This window comes from Esox lucius, chromosome 11, assembly GCF_011004845.1.
Source record: "Esox lucius isolate fEsoLuc1 chromosome 11, fEsoLuc1.pri, whole genome shotgun sequence".
NCBI classification, from domain to species: Eukaryota; Metazoa; Chordata; class Actinopteri; order Esociformes; family Esocidae; genus Esox; species Esox lucius.
In genome coordinates, this window is record NC_047579.1 from 37,955,942 (window position 1) to 37,977,884 (window position 21,943).

General features: G+C 43.2%; 2 protein-coding genes across 4 annotated transcripts in view; one reads left to right on the forward strand and one right to left on the reverse strand.

Annotated features, from left to right (window-relative positions):
- The window catches only part of kansl1b (KAT8 regulatory NSL complex subunit 1b), a 71,976-nt gene extending 68,310 nt beyond the window's left edge, over nucleotides 1-3,666 (forward strand). For all 3 annotated transcript variants that reach the window (XM_010892502.4, XM_020050969.2, XM_010892501.4), the window contains 4 exons: nucleotides 670-727; nucleotides 819-925; nucleotides 1,013-1,292; nucleotides 1,389-3,666. In XM_010892502.4, the coding sequence (XP_010890804.2) occupies nucleotides 670-727; nucleotides 819-925; nucleotides 1,013-1,292; nucleotides 1,389-1,589 (646 nt within the window). In that variant the 3' untranslated portion in view covers nucleotides 1,590-3,666. The remainder of the gene's footprint in view (nucleotides 1-669; nucleotides 728-818; nucleotides 926-1,012; nucleotides 1,293-1,388) is intronic.
- The window catches only part of maptb (microtubule-associated protein tau b), a 42,092-nt gene continuing 23,804 nt past the window's right edge, over nucleotides 3,656-21,943 (reverse strand). Inside the window, exons 5-12 of the mRNA XM_020050970.2 lie at nucleotides 19,994-21,415; nucleotides 18,416-18,459; nucleotides 17,822-18,001; nucleotides 17,468-17,558; nucleotides 16,625-16,860; nucleotides 9,554-9,635; nucleotides 9,268-9,374; nucleotides 3,656-7,175 (exon numbers count right to left, since the gene is read on the reverse strand). Of these exons, the coding sequence (XP_019906529.1) occupies nucleotides 6,963-7,175; nucleotides 9,268-9,374; nucleotides 9,554-9,635; nucleotides 16,625-16,860; nucleotides 17,468-17,558; nucleotides 17,822-18,001; nucleotides 18,416-18,459; nucleotides 19,994-21,415 (2,375 nt within the window). The 3' untranslated portion in view covers nucleotides 3,656-6,962. The remainder of the gene's footprint in view (nucleotides 7,176-9,267; nucleotides 9,375-9,553; nucleotides 9,636-16,624; nucleotides 16,861-17,467; nucleotides 17,559-17,821; nucleotides 18,002-18,415; nucleotides 18,460-19,993; nucleotides 21,416-21,943) is intronic.

Here is a 21,943-nt window from a genome sequence, read left to right on the forward strand (position 1 = left end):
TTCAGTTTGACACATGACATATCTCTAGTAGACCCCGTAGGCCAGTTTATTCAGTTTGACACATGACATATCTCTAGTAGAGCCCGTAGGCCAGTTTATTCAGTTTGACACATGACATATCTCTGGTAGACCCCGTAGGCCAGTTTATTCAGTTTGACACATGACATATCTCTAGTAGACCCCATAGGCCAGTTTATTCAGTTTGACACATGACATATCTCTGGTATCTCATGCCTCTCCTGTGGACCCACAGCCATTTCATGTATCAGATGTTTTCCAAAGGTGAGCTAGTTCCACGCTACAAAGACAACCATGTCTGGCGGAACCCGGGGGAGCTTTGAGAACCAATGTTGTAGATCAGGATCGCCCAACCACTAGTCCCCAATACTGGGCCACAGAAAGTGGCACCAAACAAGGTGTTCAGTAGACCACCTAGCTAGCATGTTCACATGGATGTGAGTTAGATAAACTTTTAGCACTTACGGTTTGCATGTGAAGTTTTGGAGACGCCTACAACAGGCAATAGATCAGCAAAATGTGATGGTTTTGGTTGATGACAATCATTTTGGGTTCATCGTCCCAGCTTTACACAATAGACAACCTTTAACTCTCTGTTCTCGTGGTGGGTGACTTGTCACTGACCTCTATTATGTGACTTCCATTTTACAGTTGGAGGGAGGTGGACATTTGTGCCAAGCCAATTGCTGAGGAAGATGACGTTGTGGAGGTAGGAAGGACTGTTTCAATCCCAAAGGTCCCAGAAGCCAATGCTTCCTTACCTCACATACTAAGATCTCTTTTGGTGGTCCTCCCTCCAGGTTGAGGACCTGTCAGATGCTGCCTTCTCCCAGCATCATCAGCCGTGTGAGGACCAGGAGCGTTCCCGCTGGAGCTGGACGGCCATCGCCAAGAGGAGGGGCAGCCGGTCAGTAACACGCAGACACCCCCATCCCTCCCCAGGCATTCGTCCGCCTTGTTTTCGAACTGACAAACTCTGACAAACCCCTTTCAGGTCGTACGTCAGCGGTCGGCTGGACGGTCGCACCACTCCCCTGCTGGGTGGCACCAACCCCTCCACGCCCCAGCCCTCCTCCCCGGACACGCTCCACTTCCACGCCCTGCAGGACTACGGCAGCGCGCCCTCCCCCTGCTCCCCGGCCAGCCCCGACCTGCTGCCCTACCCCTACGCCTCGGGGGGCTACTGCTACACCCCGGGGTCCAGGGACTCCCAGCGCCTGCTGTCCAATGAGGACACGCGCAGCTCCACGCCAGAAGGCACTTATGAAGAACTGGTAGGCACTCCACGGCACACACACGTGTATTCATACACACGTCCGGGGTCGTGCGTGGGGCCCGGTATTGAGTGGTGTGGTTCTTGTTCTTCCCAGGTTCCCGTCCCAGTGCACCCGTGGGAGAGGAGGAGCTTCCCCCTGGACAGCGACCCGCCGCAGGAGCACGAGGAGCGCCCCTACAGAACCCTGCGCCGCATCTCTGGCTGCAAGACGGGCTCCTCCAAATCGGAGTCCGACACCGGGGGCCCCCCCTCGCCCCTCCTCCTGCCCGCTGTCACCAGGTCTTCCCACCGATGAACTGATGCTCTCGCCGTCGCTTCTCCTCCCACGCGACTAAAAAAAACGGGAACCAGAGCAACCGTGACAGTTGAAACAGCAAAGAAAATATATGGGACTGCTGCTGTTTGATATTCAAACATCAGTCAAATCTTTCACAGTTTTTAGTGAACTCATCAATAACCCCACCACCCACCCACTTCCCCAATAAGAAATCATGTCTTTCTTTTCTTGGTCGCTGGAATGAATCATATATAAAGTCAGTCAGAAAATAGACCGAAGGCTGTGTGTAGGCCATGGGCTGTCACCTGTGACTCTGGCTGTGAGTGAATATTTGTAGCTTTCCGTTCTCATCTCAGTAGAAAGAAATTGGAAAAGACAAAGCCACAGCGTTGCCCTCTTTCCTCTAGCTGGCTACGCTGTGCGCCTCTGAATTAAACCTAATATTTGTCCCTCCCCAGGGGGTCCATCTGAATCTTGAAGTGACTCTTACAGCAACAGTTCACAGAGCATCGTTTTCTGAGCTATGGCTTTCCCATGATGCTGTTTGTCTCTCTGTTCAGTTAAAATCCATTCTCCCTATGCGTTGTCACTATGTAGCTGTTTTAATCCTACAGGATCCTATAGGATATTTCCTTTTAACCACCTGTCAAAAAGATGGCTGTGGGCTGTGAACGAAAGTCGGCGGGCCAGACTATTGGAATTACTTTAGCACTGCCAGAACTTCTACATGCAGTGTTAGGTTATCCTTATTAGACTAGTTTTGAATGAATGAATCAGACAAAACAAGGCCAAAGGAATGAATGATAATGTGTAATATGTTGACATATATATTAATGGAGACACATCAGCCAAACCCTGTGTGACTGTCCCTTTTGGAAGTAGAGGCATTTGGTGTGTCTGTATTTGAACAAGTGCATTTTGGATCGCTTTCTGTCTGCTTTCACCAATTTCCGTTGTGGTGTGCTGTTATGTCACACTGTTTTGATTTAGATTTCATAATGTTCTAGAAATCACTAGTGTGCAGCCCGGCAGTGAGGTTCCAATTACAAAGAAAGCTGTTTTTGAATGTATTTTTTTGCTAAGTATATGAGCTCAAGACCCTTTTCAATTCGCTCTACTTTCTCTACACCAGCTAATGAAGAGGGTTGCCGATGTTCAGTCACAACCAGAATCAGCGTTCAGTGCATAGTCTTGCAACTGGCATGTTGCGCTGTATAGCAACACCTACAGACACTGATAAAAAGGATGTCCTAATTAGTCCTAATTAGATTGAAATAATCACTCTGAATTGGGAGACAAATGTAATGTTGGGTTTAATGCAGCTTTGGCAACAAGGTTTCGTAAGGAACTGAGTCACTTTGATCATGCCCAGGTCAGCAACCAGCCAGTCTGTCTGTCTTGCCCTCTCTACTCATCCTACCCTCTAATGCCCTTAGCCCAAGCAGTGAAAAGCACCTGTTAGGTAGCCAATCGTAAGCTTGCATCACCCTGCTGCAACCAATGAATGCCCTTTTCTTGTTCCTGTTAACTAGTTTGGAATCATGTCTGAGGTCATGTTTGAGTCTCTCAATAAAAAAACAAATTCTAAGAATGTATTAAGAAATATCTTTGAGATCGCTGTTTGGTTGAGCCTTAGTCCATTTAATATTTTGAAAAGGAGTTTTGTCCCTCATCTGATTCCTGCTGTATGTCAATGTTAGGAGGAGACAAAGTCTCTGCTCGTGGATCCTTCCGATCATTCTGGGACAGGAGGCTGTCTGTCAAGTTCCCCACCCCCATCCCCCGTTGTGACCTGTGGTCGGTCAAGAAATGCAGACAAAAAGACAAACAGGATTTTCAAGGGACCATTCTTGCCTATCGCCCTCTGTCCTCACTGAGGTCCCTCCATCTCCTCCATGAATGATGATCTATGGTGTCCTCAATTGGAGACTGGACATCTGAGAGACAGATGTACAGTAGGGTTTGTGACTAGCATTGAGAAGCCGATATTGTATTGCGTGGGTTATTTTCATACTTAGAATTTCCAACTGGTGAATGGGGCTGGCTGAGTCTGGTATAATCCTTTAGCATGTAATAGTTTGTACAAAAAAAAAAAGAGTATATTTTGTAAATACTTTGTTTGATTCTTAACTGTGTTTGATGTTCAGGCTGTAGCTGTCCTGATTGTATAGGGAGAAGACACGACAAAATATTTAACACTTTTCTTTATGCAGAGGCAAAAACAAAACAAAAAAGTTTATGGATGATTGACAAATCCGACAGGCAGGCAGCGTTTGTGCTTCTCAAAATAAAAGTGAATTATATTGTATCAAACTTTGGTTGTCCTCGTGTTTCTCTAAGGTCTTGTGGGTTCACTATGACTTTCGAGGGTTTGTATTCTCACCTTTCCTCTTTTTTAGGCTTCCGGATCGGTTTCCAATTAAAAGCATGTTTCATTCACAAGCTGTAGCCTGGAGCTTGAAAACATTTATGAATATGTAGACCTGGAAACCACTGTGACCTCTCATGTCCAGAGTCCAGACCTCTGCAGACCTCTTTATACATGTATAAAACCTTAAACACCAGGTCTACCAAGTCTGTATTTATGTGATAAAATGTGATGTATAGCTCAGTGTGTTCACAAGGGAAAATGAGGGAAAATAAAAACAACGTAATTGCTGTTCCAATACCGACTTTATTTCTGAACCCACGTTTACAGCAACAAGTATTATTAGTGTAAACCAATAAAAAAAAAAAAACACATTACAATAAGGCCAATTACAACTGTAAAGCTAAAACTGCAAACAGAGAAGAAGAAACAGAACTGGACACAGTTAATGGAGGGAGGGGTCAAGAACTCATTGGTCCTGGTTTCAAGAGGACAAAAGTAATTTACTACACTACTAGCCCCGAAGTCTCTTCCACGTGTTCTTATTTGTTAAATTGAATTAATGACATGTTAAGACCTAGGCCTACGTAAAACCCTTTCATCAGATGTCTTCCCCCTCATCACAGCAAATATAACTGTGCCTCGGCCATATTACAGGAAAAAGGAAAACACTTAAAGAGGTTCATATATTTTTCCTTTCAGAATCATTGACCACTCCTAACCCTTTCTGATGTGGTTACAATGGGAGACGATGTTGAGCAGACATTTATTATCAGTATCCAAGTTGATATGCCATAATGAATTGGACAGATTTGTTTTATCTTCGCAATGTAGCCTTATACAATCTGCTAAACACCGCTTGGCGTATTGCAATGGTATATCATGAGGAATGAGAAGCAAAACCAGCCAGATGGAATTGACTATGCAGCGGGTCAGCTTGACAAATTCAGTGTGTAAAAACTCCCTCACGAAAATAAGAACGAGCACGACGAGGGAGAGGAGTATAAAAACGATATATAAAATAAATAGTAGCAGGGTCTGTTCAGCAGGTGCGTCTAAAAGCATTCGTTTTAAATGAGTTTAATACATATTACATCCACACTACAAGGCTATTAGTAAGGAAGAAAGTGCGAAACATAAGCTTTGATCGACAGCGTTTTTTGGGGGGGAAATCGTGCTCGAAGAAATATTTACCGTTGTTAAAATTCTAAACTTGAGTAGCGCCGTGTAGGAGCTTCTGAGAAGGGGGTCGGATCAGTTCAGAGGTTAGCAAGTGCCCGCTTGGGGAGGAGCGTATAGTCGGGATGCGACATATGGATCAGGCTTCAGAATTTCATGCAGGGAAAATGGAGAGTATTGTTCGGGCATGTGTGATCTTATTTTTCTGGTGGCATTACAATGCAATCGTGAAACACTATGTTCGGCCGGCCAGTGAAACGAATGAGTTGTTTTGTAATGTTGACTAGATATTAGTGTTGGATCGTAAAACCAGAGATAGGCACTTCTTAACTCATGGCAGCTACGATGTATGTTTTATGACTCGGGTTCATTCCATATATTCCCAATATGAATGGATTTCCTAAACCGAGGATAGGTGATAAAAGCCAATAAGCCTGCAAGTAGACTACACCATACACATACAAATAAGCTTTTAACTTTACATCATCAATATCGTTGAATCACATCAAAGGGATCCCCTTGAAGTGTTTTGATCTAGACAAAGGTCTTTATTTAACTCCACCTGAATTGGTTAATGGACTTTAAGTGATAGTCGTTTTCGTGTACGTTTTATTTGTCAATAACACAAGCAATGTGACATTTTATCAAATGTAGAGTTTATTCATCTTTCTTACACGCAATTCATAAAATTACGGTAACTTATCTACTCACGAGAAGTATGTTTGAATTTTGGACTCTGTAAATATATCTTCGTGGATTTCAACTAGGGAATATCGAAGTGATTTAAGCAGAAGAGGCAGCTGTCTTTTGGCACTGGACCTAAATTGTGTATTACAGTCACATTGCAACCTGGTCTCAGGCAAATACTCAACTTAGTATACAAAAATGTGTGACAGCTGAATTCATATGATATGTTACATTAGGTTTGGATACATTACAATGCCCTACTGAATCGTATAATTTACTCGTTTGCAAAAACGTATATGCTACGACTACTACTAAAATGTATCATATCTTACGACTTTAAACATATGATATAGTATAAATTAGTCGTAGGATTAGTATTAACGTTTGGCATCACAGTACTGGGGTTACGGTTAACATTAGGTTATGGTTAAACAAAAAACAAAAAAAAGGTTAGGGTTATTTATGACGGTACTGGGGTTAAGGTTACGGTTAGAAAACAAACACAAAAAACACCTGGGTTGATGCAACCACTGGAGCGAATGTCAGGGGCCACTATTTAACTCCAAATGTGCTCACCACTGCCCCCAGTGGCCGGGATGTACCCTAAAGTAATGTGACATGTTACTTATTCGGTTGTCAAACATTTTAAGTGTAATCGTTTCTATTCTCCTGAGACCAGCCTGCACATTCCTAGCGCTGAACCCTTTTCAGTTAGGCCACATCACATTTTAAGGCCTATATTAACAAATAAAAGAATTGACAACATGGCAACGCGCAAAGCAACGGGCACAGAGGTTTGTGTGAGCCGCCCAATCGATCGCACAACACCTGTTGACTAGGTAGGGTAAGTGTCATTATAAGAAGGCATGGGCGTGTGTTTGGGTAAACAGAATACTGTTCCTAAGCTTTCACTTTAATGTTTTTATGTCTGCTTGCCTATCAAGACCATAAACAGCTGATCATTAATAGACCACTTTGCACTGGCGGATATCCCCGGTCAACAAATCCAGCGAACGACTTTGAATTTCACGGAAGTAGGGAGAGGCTGAGCGCAGTGTTTCTTTTCATCTTGGTTTCTCTAATTTTAATCACGCGGTTGGTTCCCTTGGTAACCTAATATGCTCTTTTTTGGGGGGGGGTGGGGCAACGTGGTCGAATCACAGGCCTTGCTTGGCGAGGGAGGCGGAGACTTGGTCCGCTAGTGTGGACAGTGGCGGCGTCTCCGTCATGTTCTGGCTGCCGGGGGAGGACACGTTGCTGCGGAGACGGGAGGGTGAGCCACCTGTGATGATCTCCACGGGGACGATCTCCGCTCCGTGGTCGGTGCGGGCTTTCGCCGTCTCGCGGAAACTCAGTTTGTGGCTTTCAATCTGCAGGGGGCAGAGAGGTTCACGATATGACAATGAATCTGCTACTGAAACACGGCGAGCCAACAGTCACGGCCAAGCTGCAACAGCATTCATCGATGCTTTGCATAAACCTTTGGAATATATGACATCTTTCAATTTTTCACTGTCATGTCAGTGCAGAATGAGTACAAACACTGCTGGAAAGTGACCATCAGTGGTGCTTCTGTAAAACACGCTCTTGTGGTCAATACATGTTCACGTTTTACAGAAATAGCAGGGACCTCAAATCCTACCAAGGATAGAGAAACATGAAAAAGTTGACCTTGTGGAGAACTTTCCCTGGTATATTTCTGGCTAAGGGGTTGGGTTTAGAAAAGGTTTATAACATAAAGGTTATTTTATTGAGGTTAGAGTTAGGGTAAGGTTCTGGTTTAAATAATCTCCTAATCAGGTGCTGATTTATCAGATAGAAACAAAACCAGAACTGACACGGCTGTCCAGGACCAGAGTTGAAGAGCCCTGCCCCAACCAGCTGACAGGAAAATGTTGGCAACATCTTGGTCTGAAATAAGACATGGGTACTTACTGGAGGCTTCTAGCTTTACCAGGTCACCCCTTCATCTGGGGTGTGTTCAGACTCTGTGGGGGGAGTCTGAGCGGAGAAACCAGTAGAGCCAGACCTCAGAGTGTCCCTGTTTAAAGAGACGTCACCTTCTCCAGCAAACCCCTCTGCTTCCCTCCCCTTCTCTCGCTTTAACAGACGCACGGACGACATGCGTTTGGGGTTGAAATGAAAAACAAGTTCAACTTAAAGGGAGTCGAATGAAATGAAAGTGACTGCAAAAGAACACACACAAAATGTAAAAAATTATGATATCCTGAATAGCGGTTGATTGAGGTATGCAAGAGAGTGGTCTGCAAGCTTGGAATGAGTGAGGATACAGGAGTGGGTCACCACACAAACATGCTGGGCCAAGAGGAGAGGAAGGACAGTCAGAGAGGTGATGTTGCCAGGTCTATCACTATTACTATTCAGGTCTGTATGGATGGTCAGAAGCTTGTAACACATTTAGGACAGTCAGAGAGGTGATGTTGCCAGGTCTATCACTATTACTATTCAGGTCAGAATGGATGGTCAGAAGCTTGTAACACGTTTAGGACAGTCAGAGAGGTGATGTTGCCAGGTTTATCACTATTACTGTTCAGGTCTGTATGGATGGCCAGAAGCTTGTAACACGTTTAAGACAGTCAGAGAGGTGATGTTGCCAGGTCTATCACTATTACTATTCAGGTCTGTATGGATGGTCAGAAGCTTGTAACACGTTTAGGACAGTCAGAGAGGTGATGTTGCCAGGATTATCACTATTACTGTTCAGGTCTGTATGGATGGCCAGAAGCTTGTAACACTTTTAGGACAGTCAGAGAGGTGATGTTGCCAGGTCTATCACTATTACTATTCAGGTCTGTATGGATGGTCAGAAGTTTGTAACACGTTTAGGACAGTCAGAGAGGTGATGTTGCCAGGTATATCACTATTATTATTCAGGTCAATGTGGACGGTCAGAGGTTTGTAACACGTTTAGGACAGTCAGAGAGGTGATGTTGCCAGGTATCTCACTATTACTATTCAGGTCATTGTGGACAGTCAGAGGTTTGTAACAGGTTTAGGACAGTCAGAGATGTGATGTTGCCATGTATATCACTATTACTATTCAGGTCAATGTGGACAATGTGTGGTTGTTTCTGAAATTGGCTCTGGCAGTGTTGGAATTGGCATTAACACCTGTGGGCGCTATTGTTTGTGTGTTATTTAATGTCACCAGGAATATATTAAGAAATAACTGTTTTATTATTATGGGACATATAGTAGTAGACCATTACTAATTCAACAGAACTACCTTGTATTATCTTTTAATACTGTATCTATTCTGCATACAATTTTAGAAATGTTCACAAGAAAGTTTCACAGCAGGCCCAGGGTGCCAAGCAAAGGGAGTTGTGCCACTCAAACCAACAGCTTAGATTTTAAGCCAGAAAGCATTAGCAATGCATAATTAAAGTATTGTTTTGAAAATATTGTGAGAGTTGAGAAACCAGTGAATCTTTTCAGTACCTTCTTCTGGCCTCCTCCTGCCACATGGCCAACGTTTTCCAATGATCCAATCTTGGACTGAACCTTGAAGTCCAATTTCTCAGATTTAATCTCCACATTGCCTCCACCTAATGAGAGAAAACTCTTTTACTATCCTTTCAAGAGATTTAATTTCCTTTAGTGGCTTCACATTTAGGATTACACAATGCATTGTGACTCGGTCTCTTTGCTAGTCCATGGAGTAGAAGGGTTGCTTTGTTCACTCGCTAAAATTGAAATAACATCATTTCAAACCTTGTGAGATTACCTGGTTTGTGGTGAATGTTGGCCTTCGATCCACACTTTGACTGCACGTTGCTTAGGTCAATCTTTTTGTGAGTAATTTGAACCTATATGGAAAAAGATAAATCACAGAAAGAGCCGGAGTTAGTTCTCATTGTAAGTCGAATCAAGAAGTCATTATACAGACAGCAATCCAGAATGAGTCAACAGCAGACAAATTCAAGGACAAGGACCAGACCAGGACTGAGCTTCCTGATTAGACCAGGACTGAGCTTCCTGATTAGACCAGGACTGGGCTTCCTGATTAGACCAGGACTGGGCTTCCTGATTAGACCAGAACTGGGCTTCCTGATTAGACCAGGACTGGGCTTCCTGATTAGACCAGGACTGGGCTTCCTGATTAGACCAGGACTGGGCTTCCTGATTAGATCAGGACTGGGCTTCCTGATTTGACTTGACTGGGCTTCCTGATTAGACCAGAACTGGGCTTCCTGATTAGCCTTGCTTCTACGTTGTCCTGAATCGATATTGGTTTGAAAAATGTAAAATACAGATTTCGTATATTAGCAAGTGCAACACTATTTATTAGAAGTTTGACCATGGTTCTGTAATTCATTTATCTGAACAAATACTACACTTTAATCTATGAAATAGGATTTTAAATGTCATTTAACTTATATAACTGGGTCTAAAATGTCAAGAAAAAAGCAGATTGCAAAGGCATTTCTCATCTCATTCAGCACGGGAGCGTTCTCTACAGACGACCGGAGAAAACACCTCACCACTAATCAGCAGATGATGCTGAATGTAATCCATATGTAATAATACATGAAACAATTTTAAAACATGACATTCACATGTTTAATGTAATGCTTTCTACATCGGACAACCAATACTTCAAATCCCAAATCCTAGGCAGGGACATTGCAGATTCACTTGTAGTTACACAAGTCAGACACACAGTGGTGTCAGAATAACATAAAGAACCAGGCTGTCATCTCAACGTTCACAAGCCCGAGCCCGGTTTCTCCGGGCAGATGAAAGAACCCAGACCCAGCAGGACTGCAATATACCAGCAACATTCGAGCTTAGCGCAAAATATGATCCCAGGTCATTGATTTAAAAGGTTAGGAGACCTAAAACTACAAAGGTTAGGATCATTTATGTAAACGGTTAGGAAATCTAAAACTATAAAGGTTAGGATCATTCATGTAAAAGGTTAGGAGACCTAAAACTACAAAGGTTAGGATCATTTATGTAAAAGGTTAGGAGGCCTAAAACTACAAAGGTTAGGATCATTTATGTAAAAGGTTAGGAGACCTAAAACTACAAAGGTTAGGATCATTTATGTAAAAGGATAGGAGGCCTAAAACTACAAAGGTTTGGATCATTTATGTAAAAGGATAGGAGGCCTAAAACTACAAAGGTTTGGATCATTTATGTAAAAGGTTAGGAGATCTAAAATGACAAAAGTTAGGATAATTCATGTAAAAGATCAAGATAATTTAAGAAAAAGTTTAGGAGATCTAAAAAGACAAAAGTTCGAATAATTCATGTAAAAGGTTAGAAGACCAAAAAGTTTAGAACAAGCGTTTGCTCTGGGTGTTATCCCTGATGCAACACGTAACCTTTGTATATTTACACACCGACCCAACCTCCCAAACCAATCCGTCAACTTAGATTTCTATCTAAAATAAGTCAATCACCAGCAGGTATTATACGTCTTTGAGGTGTTAAGAAATACCAAATGTTTCATACAGCTTTGAGGCATAACACTTATAACACAAAAAAAAATGCTCTTCTGTTTTTAAGAGTTGAACCTTACATGTTAGTCATGGCCTAAAGAATAATATAAACACAATGTTTAGTTGTACAATGGTTAATGCCAGGATATGTTGATTTGAATAATGGACAGAAGGTTGATGGCTGGTGCTGAAGACGAGAAATTCGGGATTATTATCACCAGTGCTAGGGTTAAATACTATTAAATCCACTGACAGGGTTAATAACTATTATAAACACTGACATGGTTAAGGACTATTATAACCACTGACAGGGTTAAGGACTATTATAACCACTGACAGGGTTAAGGACTATTATAACCACTGACAGGTTTCAAGACTATTATCACCCATGACCGATTCAGGATTATTATAACCACTGACAGGATTTAGAACTAATATCACCATTGACAGGGTTAAGGACTATTATCACCCATGACCGATTCAGGATTATTATAACAACTGACAGGATTTAGGACTAATTTCACCACTGACAGGGTTCAGGACTATTATCACCCATGACCGATTCAGGATTATTATAACAACTAACAGGATTTAGGACTAATATCACCACTGACAGGGTTCAGGACTATTGCAACCATTGACGGGGTTCACAACTATTACATTCATTGATAGGATTTAGGACTATTATATCCATTGACAGGGTTCAAGACTATTGTAACCACCTACAGGGTTCAGGACTATTGTAACCACCTACAGGGTTCAGGACTATTGTAACCACCTACAGGGTTCAAGTTGAACTCAGCCGGCACAAACTGCTCTACTGGCCAATGTCAATCTTATGTTCTTCAGTTGGTGATGGTCACATTGAATTCTGACAGAATTTTGTTTTTTGTTAAAATATGCTTTTAACTCAAACCTGTTCTCAGGGACGGGCCGACGTTTCACATCTTTGTTGTAGCCCTGAACTAGCTCATCTGATTAACCTAGTCACGGGAGTGATAATATAATAACTTGCAAATTAAATCAGATGTGCTAGCTCTGGAAATGTTGAAAAACGAGGAAAGGCTGCAGGTCCCCGAGGTTTGAGAATCCCTGCTTTAACTGACTTTTTGTTTGTTGGAATTTTTGTTTAAAATATACTTTCATCAATTATATGTCTTAAACTCGTTGTAATGTGTATATCTGATATTTCCACAACCAAGAAACCATCTTAAAACCAAAAATTGACAGCATTATGAATAATTATTCCAAATGGACCCAGCTAGGACCCATGCCAGGTCAATCATAACCATGCTCTACCACATACCGCATCACAACCGTGTCTTCACATTAACATGTCATGCAAGGCAACAACCAGTCCTGACGTGGAGGTTTTCAGCATCACACTGTTAAGCGTCTGAAGCTACAAGAGACCATGGATGGGTCATGGTTATAGAAGACACATTTGAGGAGACAGATCTAGGGCAGACAGACCCACAAAACTCCAGGCAAAGATGCCGCACCCTTCGTAAAACCTTCCACATGCAGCTCTGCTCCTCAGTCCATGACCCCGTCCATGACCCCATCTGTGACCCCATCCAGTAGAAGTCAGTATCAGATGACACTCTGGGCTGACACACTGTGAATACAACATCCACTCCCATCACTACACTGATGGGTCTGTGTCTTCTGAGGGGATGCTAGCAGACACCATGGTCTCTACTGACTATAATGGCCATGGGAGCCAGGAGTATAACAGGCCTATAGATAAATACAGCTTGGAAATAAATGGAAATTAGTTCATGAATTCTACTGCGATCCATCTCATTCTTTGTGAAATGGCTTTTTGGAGTGCTCAATTGAACATTCAACTGTATAATAATTTGTGTGGTTCCTCTGAATTTCATCCTGTGTATTGAGGCTGTATCGACCCAAGGCCAGAATGAATGGTGTCCCCTGTACACATTCCCCTACTGGAAAGGGTTTAGTCAGCTCAAAAAAAAGAACGACCTTGACCGACAGAGTAGGGCTGCTGATGGTGGGAATGCTACACTGCCTGTATCTGCTCTGGTCCGGTTGGTCTGGTATCAGCACTAATTGAGGGCCGGCTGTTTAGGCGACAATGCACTTGATAATGTATGTTTCAAGCAGTTTGCCCGGCTGTGGAAAACCTTTGTTGTGTTGGAAGTGATTGGTGTAGGGTGGAAATGTAGATCAGATCACAATGCTTTCATTGAAGTTAGACCGTTGTGGAATTCATCTGTAAAGGGCAACTGCATGAGGAATCTGGGGAAGTGGTAGTTGTGTCTTTGCAAACGCTGGAAACCCTCGGCTTTCCTGGCACAAATGGCAGTCGCCAGAACGTAATATCTCATAGATGATAATTGTGAACCTCCACATGAAAAGCGCCTATGGTTTTACCTGCATGTCACTTCATTTTTTCACATTCAAATAATAAATCAATTAAATGTTATGACGTGCTGCATGTGTACGCTGCTAAGACTTTAGAACAGTGTTTCAATCTCAGATCACTATTTCAATATTAAATAAAGCAATGAAGTCTAACTGATTAAAATAACCTCTAGCATTGGGTTACATTTTATTGGGAGAGTCCCAATTGTCATCTGTTGATGTTCTATAGATATTATTAAGATATTATTAAGATTAAGATTAGGATTAGAATAAGGTTTAAATCAGGGTTAGGATAAAGTTTAAAGTAAGGGTAGATAAAAAGTTAAGAAGTTAGTAAGAAGTTAAAATGTTACTGATAGTCAGTACATAATCTGTATAGCATCTACAGACAAACTTTTGGAATTCTCAAAATGTAGTGCTACCAGGCATTGTAATATTTATAATGTACATAGTTTGGGATTCCATAAGAAAAAAAGTAAGTAAATTGAACAAAAATGAACAAAACACACACATATCTAATCAACATACCATCATTCCCAAACTGAAGTGTACCGTCAAATCTATCTATCTATATGCCAAGAAAGTCTTCATTCCAGTATAAGGACTTGCTAAGGGGGAAGTCCTTATTCCTTAGTCCTTATTCCTATCTATGAACTAGGGAAGTCTTTATTATTTTAGTACACCTAAGGGACAGGTCAGACCTCGCCAGGCCCAATAGCTACTAAAAACATGAGGCCACTGAGGGAATAACACTGGTGCTTAAATCAATGTACTTTGTCTTGTATTTGAGTGTCTTGTTATCTGTGTCTTGTTTAGTTTGTACATTGTGCTTTTTTCTTTTTCTGTTTGTTTTTAATCATTGAACTTAAACCGTATGTGTAATCATGTTCATGTGCATCTCAATTTTTTTTTAATATCGATATAATTTTTTCCCCTGTACTTCAAATCAAAAAGTGACACCTTCATATATTCTAAATTCATTACACATAAAGTGAAACATTTCGATACTTTTTTGTTTCAATATTGATGATTACGGCTTAAAGCTCATGGAAATCAAAAATACAGTGTGGTAGGAACACTACACTAGGGAAGTCCTTATTCCCATCTACACACTAGGGAAGTCCTTATTCCTGTCTACACACTAGGGAAGTCCTTATTCCCATCTACACACTAGGGAAGTCCTTATTCCTGTCTACACACTAGGGATGTCCTTATTCCCATCTATACACTAGGGAAGTCCTTATTCCTATCTACACACTAGGGAAGTCCTTATTCCCATCTATACACCAGGGAAGTCCTTATTCCCATCTATACACCAGGGAAGTCCTTATTCCCATCTATACACTAGAGAAGTCATTATTCCCATCTATGAACTAGGGAAGTTCTGGTCTCGATCTTGAAAAGGTCCAAACAGCCGGCAGACCCAGGACCGAGCCATAAGTTCATGCTAAAAGCTACATTAGCACCTCCAGGGGCATGCTTGACATTGGTATTCTAAGAACAGGGCATGCTGACCTAGGTCTTCTTCTATCCGTGGCAACCATGAACAGTCAAAACAAATTCAGGCCTAGTCTAAAACAGTCCATATATAACAGTTCATATTCAGAATAATGGATAAATAAGGATATGGTAATAAATGAATCCTTTACAGAGCCACACCTAGACTGAACACTAGACAAGTCCATCTTCCTGTGTACAATATGCACCTGGAAGAGGAGAGGCGAAGGGAATGTTATCTTTCTGTCAGGTCGGTGCAGCAGCATCCTGGCTGCCAAATGGACCTTGCTGCTGACCACATTAGTTTTCTTCAGGGAGATTTATCTACATGGTAGCCTCACAGTACAGGCCTGTTGTCTGCAACACTGCTGGTACCAGATTATCTACAAGTTAGCCTCACAGTACAGGCCTGGTGTCTGCAACACTGCTGGTACCAGATTATCCACGAGGTAGCCTCAGAGTACAGGCCTGGTGTCTGCAACACTGCTGGTACCAGATTATCCACGAGGTAGCCTCAGAGTACAGGCCTGGTGTCTGCAACACTGCTGGTACCACATTATCCACGAGGTAGCCTCAGAGTACAGGCCTGGTGTCTGCAACACTGCTGGTACCAGATTATCCACGAGGTAGCCTCAGAGTACAGGCCTGTTGTCTGCAACACTGCTGGTACCACATTATCCACGAGGTAGCCTCAGAGTACAGGCCTGGTGTCTGCAACACTGCTGGTACCACATTATCCACGAGGTAGCCTCAGAGTACAGGCCTGTTGTCTGCAACACTGCTGGTACCATATCAATAGAGAGAGTTTGGACCCTCAGAAGGTACAGGGGTGCGAGGTGACAACATTCATTCATAGGTCAAAGATATCTTGACATGCATTGATCAGGAAGCGAGATGTCTTTATGAACTGAACATATCCTGTAACTATAGGAGTCCTCAACATGGGGGGGTTGTTGTTGCAGTCTTGATGGCCATGCTGTCTGTGGTACTCACATTACCACCTCCTGGGGTATGCTTGATATTAGCTTTGGAGCCGCACTTTGACTGTACACAACTTAAATCCATCTTCTTCTCAACTATCTGAACCTGCAAGAGCCCGGAGGGAGAAAGCGTTGTCTACACCAACACCCGAGGAACTAACGGACAACAAACCATCCTCATTGTTCTGGGCACATACACCTCAAAATCTATTGGTACCGATGATAAAAAGGTTAGCAAAATTGCCTGGATTAAAATAAATGCTGCTTAAAAATATGTGAAAGCGACATTCATTTATAGTAGTAGATTACCTCAAAGAAAACATTTATTTGTATACCAGAATTACTGGCGCACCAAAGGATTCTGCTTTAACATGCTGATTGTTTTAGTCAAAAACTAAAGAAATACCCTTGAATGAGTGCCAAACTTTTATCTGCCTGTCATATTTATGACATATCATAAAGACAAACGGTTCTGGTTCTTACCCGTCCTCCACCCGGCGAGTGCTTGATGTTCTCGGTGGAGCCAATCTTGGACCGGACGTTCTTCAAGTCTGGCATCGGGGCTGCCAGAGGGGCTGGAGTGCGCCCCCTGGTGGACGCAGGCGATTTAGGAGGGGTGCGCACCACAGCCACCTTCTTCACCTCCCGGCTAGCGGGGGACTTGGGCGTGCTGGGGCTGCTGTAGCCGCTACGGTCTTGTGGTGTCTTGGGAGAATCCACTAGAAGGTTAGGAGAAATGGGCAGAATCTGGGATTTCAGGAGCAACACCCGCAAATGTTTTTTTAACTAGCTCAGCCAACAGCTAAAGTCAAAATGTAGACTGACTTTCCAAAGAGAACCCAGTCAAAAGTGTTAACATCATCCAACATTTGTTTTTCAAACTGCAACTTGTTAGAAATGGCACATGTAGTTATTTAGCTTCTGTTAGACCTGAATATGGAGTTGGAAACTAACCACCCTTTCTTTGGACCTAACCACATTCTCTTCATCTCTCTCTTCTTTGCCACATTCTATTTATTTTAACTATCTGGAGATTTTCTCTGCTTTATCCTACAAGCAGCCATGATTAATTCCTCAAAGTAACACAAATTAAACACTGTTAAAGGCCACTGTTCTGTGAAGCCAAATGTTTCATTTCCAGCTCAAAGGCCACGTATTTTCTAAAATATATAATGGGTTTTTGAAAAGGAGATTGTGTAAAGGATTTGGTTGCCGATGGATTGCATTTGGGTTCACTTTTAAGATACTACTGTGAGAATTTAATCAAAATAATTATTTGAGAACTGAGTATCTGTTGAACACGTCCTGCAGTGCAGACAGACTGACCTCCAGCAGTGGTCTTGGCCTGTGCCTTCGACCCAGAACCATGTGGTTTAGCCCCTGGTGTCTTGGAACTGGGGGTCTTCCCATCTCCGGGCTGAAAGCCAAACAGAACAGTTACTTCTAGAACAGAAAAACTACAACCTACACAACAGTACGAAGAGTTAAAACAAAACACCCACTGACTAATCTGGTGGAGGAATGGACTGAGGAGATCTGGAGACATGGGTGGCTGGGGTTTAGGAGAGGAACCATGTAAGATGGTCAAGCACCACGGAGGACTATGAGCTTATGGAGAGACCTGCGTGGGTCTGGGATAGTGGAGGTCAAAGTTGAGGCCGGTCCTTGGGTGTTACTTACCCTTGACCTAGGTTCTCTGGCTCCTGCACTGCTTGGACTGGGTTTGAATATTGAGCTGGGCCTGCTAGTGTTGCAGACTGGGGCCGAGGAAGAGGACCAAGGCTGTTTGTTGGGGACGGTTTGGACCGATGAGGGGCGTTTGGGGGTGGATGCTTTGGCAGTAGTGGTAGCTTTTGGGGTCTTGTATCAAAGGTGGGGCAAAAGTGTTATGAAACACAAAGCAAAAGACATAAGTAAAAACAAACAACATGTAAAGAAATGCATAACTATGATGGAACTTAAGAAAAAGCTACAAGCAATGCAGGCTTCAAAACAATTTAAACCATACAGCAAAACTGAATTAAAAACAATATACAATCAAATCAATGCAATTTAAAAAAACATGATTGGTGACTGGCTTTGACTTCAGATGTGCTAGCCAGGCCTTTTGATGTCAAGGATTTTCAGTTGAAAGTAGATACTTAGATTGGTCGACTGATGCCAAAGTCACTTTTGCCAACCGGTTTTGGACCTTTGTAGTAAAGTACTGAGAAACTGTGAACATGAACACATTGTCAAGGGGCAGGTCAGAGGTCAGGCTAGTTATAAACCTACCTTCTTGTCAGATGCATCCTTCCCAGCTCCTGCACCGGCTTTGACTGTAAGAGGAGATGGCAGGAGAGAAGGACTCAGGCTGTGCTAATCACATCGTCACCAAAATGCACTAAAACTCTGTCCATATCACTTCATCTACATACTCTCAGAAGCTACATCATCAGTTCTGTAAATGCTAACATACTATATGATTTATTAAATACTATAGTTGGAGTATCCCAATGCTTTTGGATTATATAGTAATTAACTTTTTAACTGCCAGAAAGCCTCCCATTTTCATGATACAATTTGACTGGACTTTAATTTGAGTCATACCCCAGATTAGCAAATGATCTGTGTGTTGACATCTGATTAGGAAGCAATATCACGCTTCTTTTATCAAACAGTAGATTTCTGAAAATGACTTGAATCCTCACAGTCTTATTTTTATCTCCTTTAATCAGCCTAGTAAATATTCTGGGACTGAGTTAATCATAAACAGTGTCTGGGACTGAGCTAATCATGGACAATGTCTGGGACAAGGCACATTTTCTGTAGCACAGTACCAGATAGCATCTTAGAAATTGCCATATATTTAACTTCTGGTCTGTGTCTTCTTGGATATAGAAGAAATTGGGTCTTTGTGGGGATTCAAAATAGGCATGCCATTATGTTATCTCCTGTCAAAGGACAACCACATTAGTTTCATTGCCAGGGAGATATTGATAAGTTTGGGGGATTCCCATGGATACCCATTTGACCAATTTGTTATTTAAAATCTTGAGGGTCTAGTAATCATTTATAAATATATATATATATATTATATTTAAAATGTCCCTTTGAAAAGGGAATAACTTTGTAATCATTTAATTATGAAAAGGGGACTGTTATTTGACGTTTAGATTCCCAGGTTAAAGGGAACCAGAGACCCATGTATTGATTAGCTGTGGTAGAATGGTGGGAAACACACCCCATGAGACACTGTAGGAAAGCCACTTGAGAGAACACTTCCATTAAACCTAACAAACTACGCTGACTTACTCTCCTCTGGCAATAGGACAGTTAGAAAACAGGTGCCAATGTGTGTCTGTTCATGCATGTCTGAATCGTACCAGTGTGTGTGTGTGTGTGTGTGTGTGTGTGTGTGTGTGGGTGTTTGTTTCAGAAGACAGAGGCGGATGTATAGGGTGACCCATAAACAATGAATGTGAGGTTGTAAACACCCAACAAACATGCAAGTGACATGCCAAAAGGGGGGCTGAACATTGAAAAACACTGCCAGCAAAAAGGACTTGGGCACAAGGGTTAGTGACAACCAGACGGACAGAACACAGAGCACAAACACAGAGAGGAGAGAAAGCTTGAAAGAGAACCAAGTGACACAAGAAAGAAACCGGCGGGAGGCGGCTACAAGCAGTCCGTTTCGTCAACTGAACACGTTCGTATTTAGCGTGTTGTGCACGTTTTTCAGAAAGGGTGCTGCTTTATTGCGTTGCTCTAGTAAGTAAAAAAAAAACAGATCTGTGAAAAGAAAAAGTGTGGGGGGTAGTGGTGAGGGGGTAGAGAGAGGAGATTGATGGACTAGAACGTGAAACAGACCTTTGAGCACGGCCCCCGTAGCATTTGCTTTTCTGCCCGGTGAGGCGGCACCTTTTGGGGTTGCTTTTTGAGTTTTAACGGCTGCGGTCTTGGGGGGAGGGGCAGCAGTGGTAGTGGCCACTTTCTTCTCCTTCCTGACTGGGCCTTTGGCTGCTATGGTGGCACTCCTCTGGGCATCACCTTCGGGCCCACCGTCAGGCAGCTCCATGGGCTTAGTGACTGCCGGCTTGGCTTGCCCAGGCTTGTCATTGGTCACCAACTGGGCTGCCGAAACCGCTGCGATGGCATCCTCGTCTGAGGTCTCCAGGTATTTTTCTGCGGACTCCTGCTGGTTTGTCTTCGTGGGCTCATCATGGAGCTGGACTGGCTCAATATCCTCCGGTGGTGTAGCAGTTATGGGTGAAGGACTAGCTATTTCCTGCACCTCTTTTTCCTTTAGCTCCTCCTCGTCGCAGGCGTCTGGTTGTTGCTCAGTAAGGAGAGACTCGTCCTGGGTCCGGTCAACAACTGTGCTGGGGGAGAAGGGAGATCCAAGATCAGCCTTGTTGGAGTCAGGACTCTTGCTTTCCGGGGAGGTCTTGTCCACTCCATTCTGCCACTTGGCAGGGACGCCCTGACCCATGGATTGTCCCTGGGGCTCTGTGTAGTCAAACGACAGGACACGCTGTTTGGCTTCCTCTGGGGTCAAAGCAACAGGAATTACTACAGGAGGACGGCATTCCACTTTTTCCTGCTCTTCCTCTTCAGAGCTGGGCTCACGCCGCGGCCTCCTGCGGATTGTTGACACTTCTATTCTCTCTTCATCATCTTCTTCGTCACTATCCTCCTCTTTTTCTTCATCCTCTTGCTCTTTACTTGCCTCTTTCTCAGTGAAGAGAGGGCTCTGAGGCTTCTCCGTGCTGACCCTGACATCGTAGGCTGCGGTAGGAGCCTCCTTGCTCTCATATACATCCTTCTCTGTAAAGGAAAGGTTGTGAGATTCCTCAGGGCTGATTCTGTCCTCATACAGCGAGGTAGGAGCCTCCTTGCTCTCATATACATCCTTCTCTGTAAAGGAAAGGTTCTGAGGTTCCTCCGGGCTGATTCTGTCCTCGTAGACCGAGGTAGGAGCCTCCTTGTTCTCACATACGTCCTTCTCATCTTCATCTTCAGACTCAGAACCACTCAGACTGTGGTCCACAGAGACCTTGTCAGATTGGCTTCTCTTCTGCTCAGATCCCAGGGAGTCAGGGGAGAAAAGCCCAGACGTGTCCCTTTCAGCAGGGGCTTCAGGCGCTACAGGAGATGCTTTGGGGCTGACCGGCTCAGCCCTCTCCCCGTCCTCGCTCCCTCCATCGACAAAGCCTGACTGGCTACTGCGACCGCTCTCTGTGGCGGGACTGAGACCTCCAGGCGTGGGTGATAGCGACGCAGCGAGCTCTTCTGGTGGGGTGGCGACCAGGAAGCAGAGCAGCAAGACAGAGGGGATAGATTCACAGCAGGACTGTAGGATTAGCATCACTCACCTTTTCCTCCGAGAGACAGACACCACTCAACATTCAACAAAGGGAAAGTAAATAAAGGAAAGAAAGTCTCGAAAGAACGGAAGACAAACGACCAATCAGGGAGCAGGAACACAAAGACTTAAGGAACCTTTTTTTTTGCCGGCATCAACAGGAACAACAATGAAACATCAACTTAATTGTGGATAGTTTTTGTACATACTGTACATCTTGAGAGCTATAGGTGTTTTTATATGAAGCTCAGTTTGCCAATCACAATGATAAACATTTTCCTTCCATGTTTGTATCAGGAGAGATGAATAGACTCTACAATGAACTGTGAAGTATGTGAGTAGCCAAAGATTAATAAAAACACCTTAGAGCTCAAACACTAAACCATCAACTGCAACTGGAAAATAAACCAAATGAACAACAAAGGTCAAGGCAAAGCTGTATCACATCAATACAA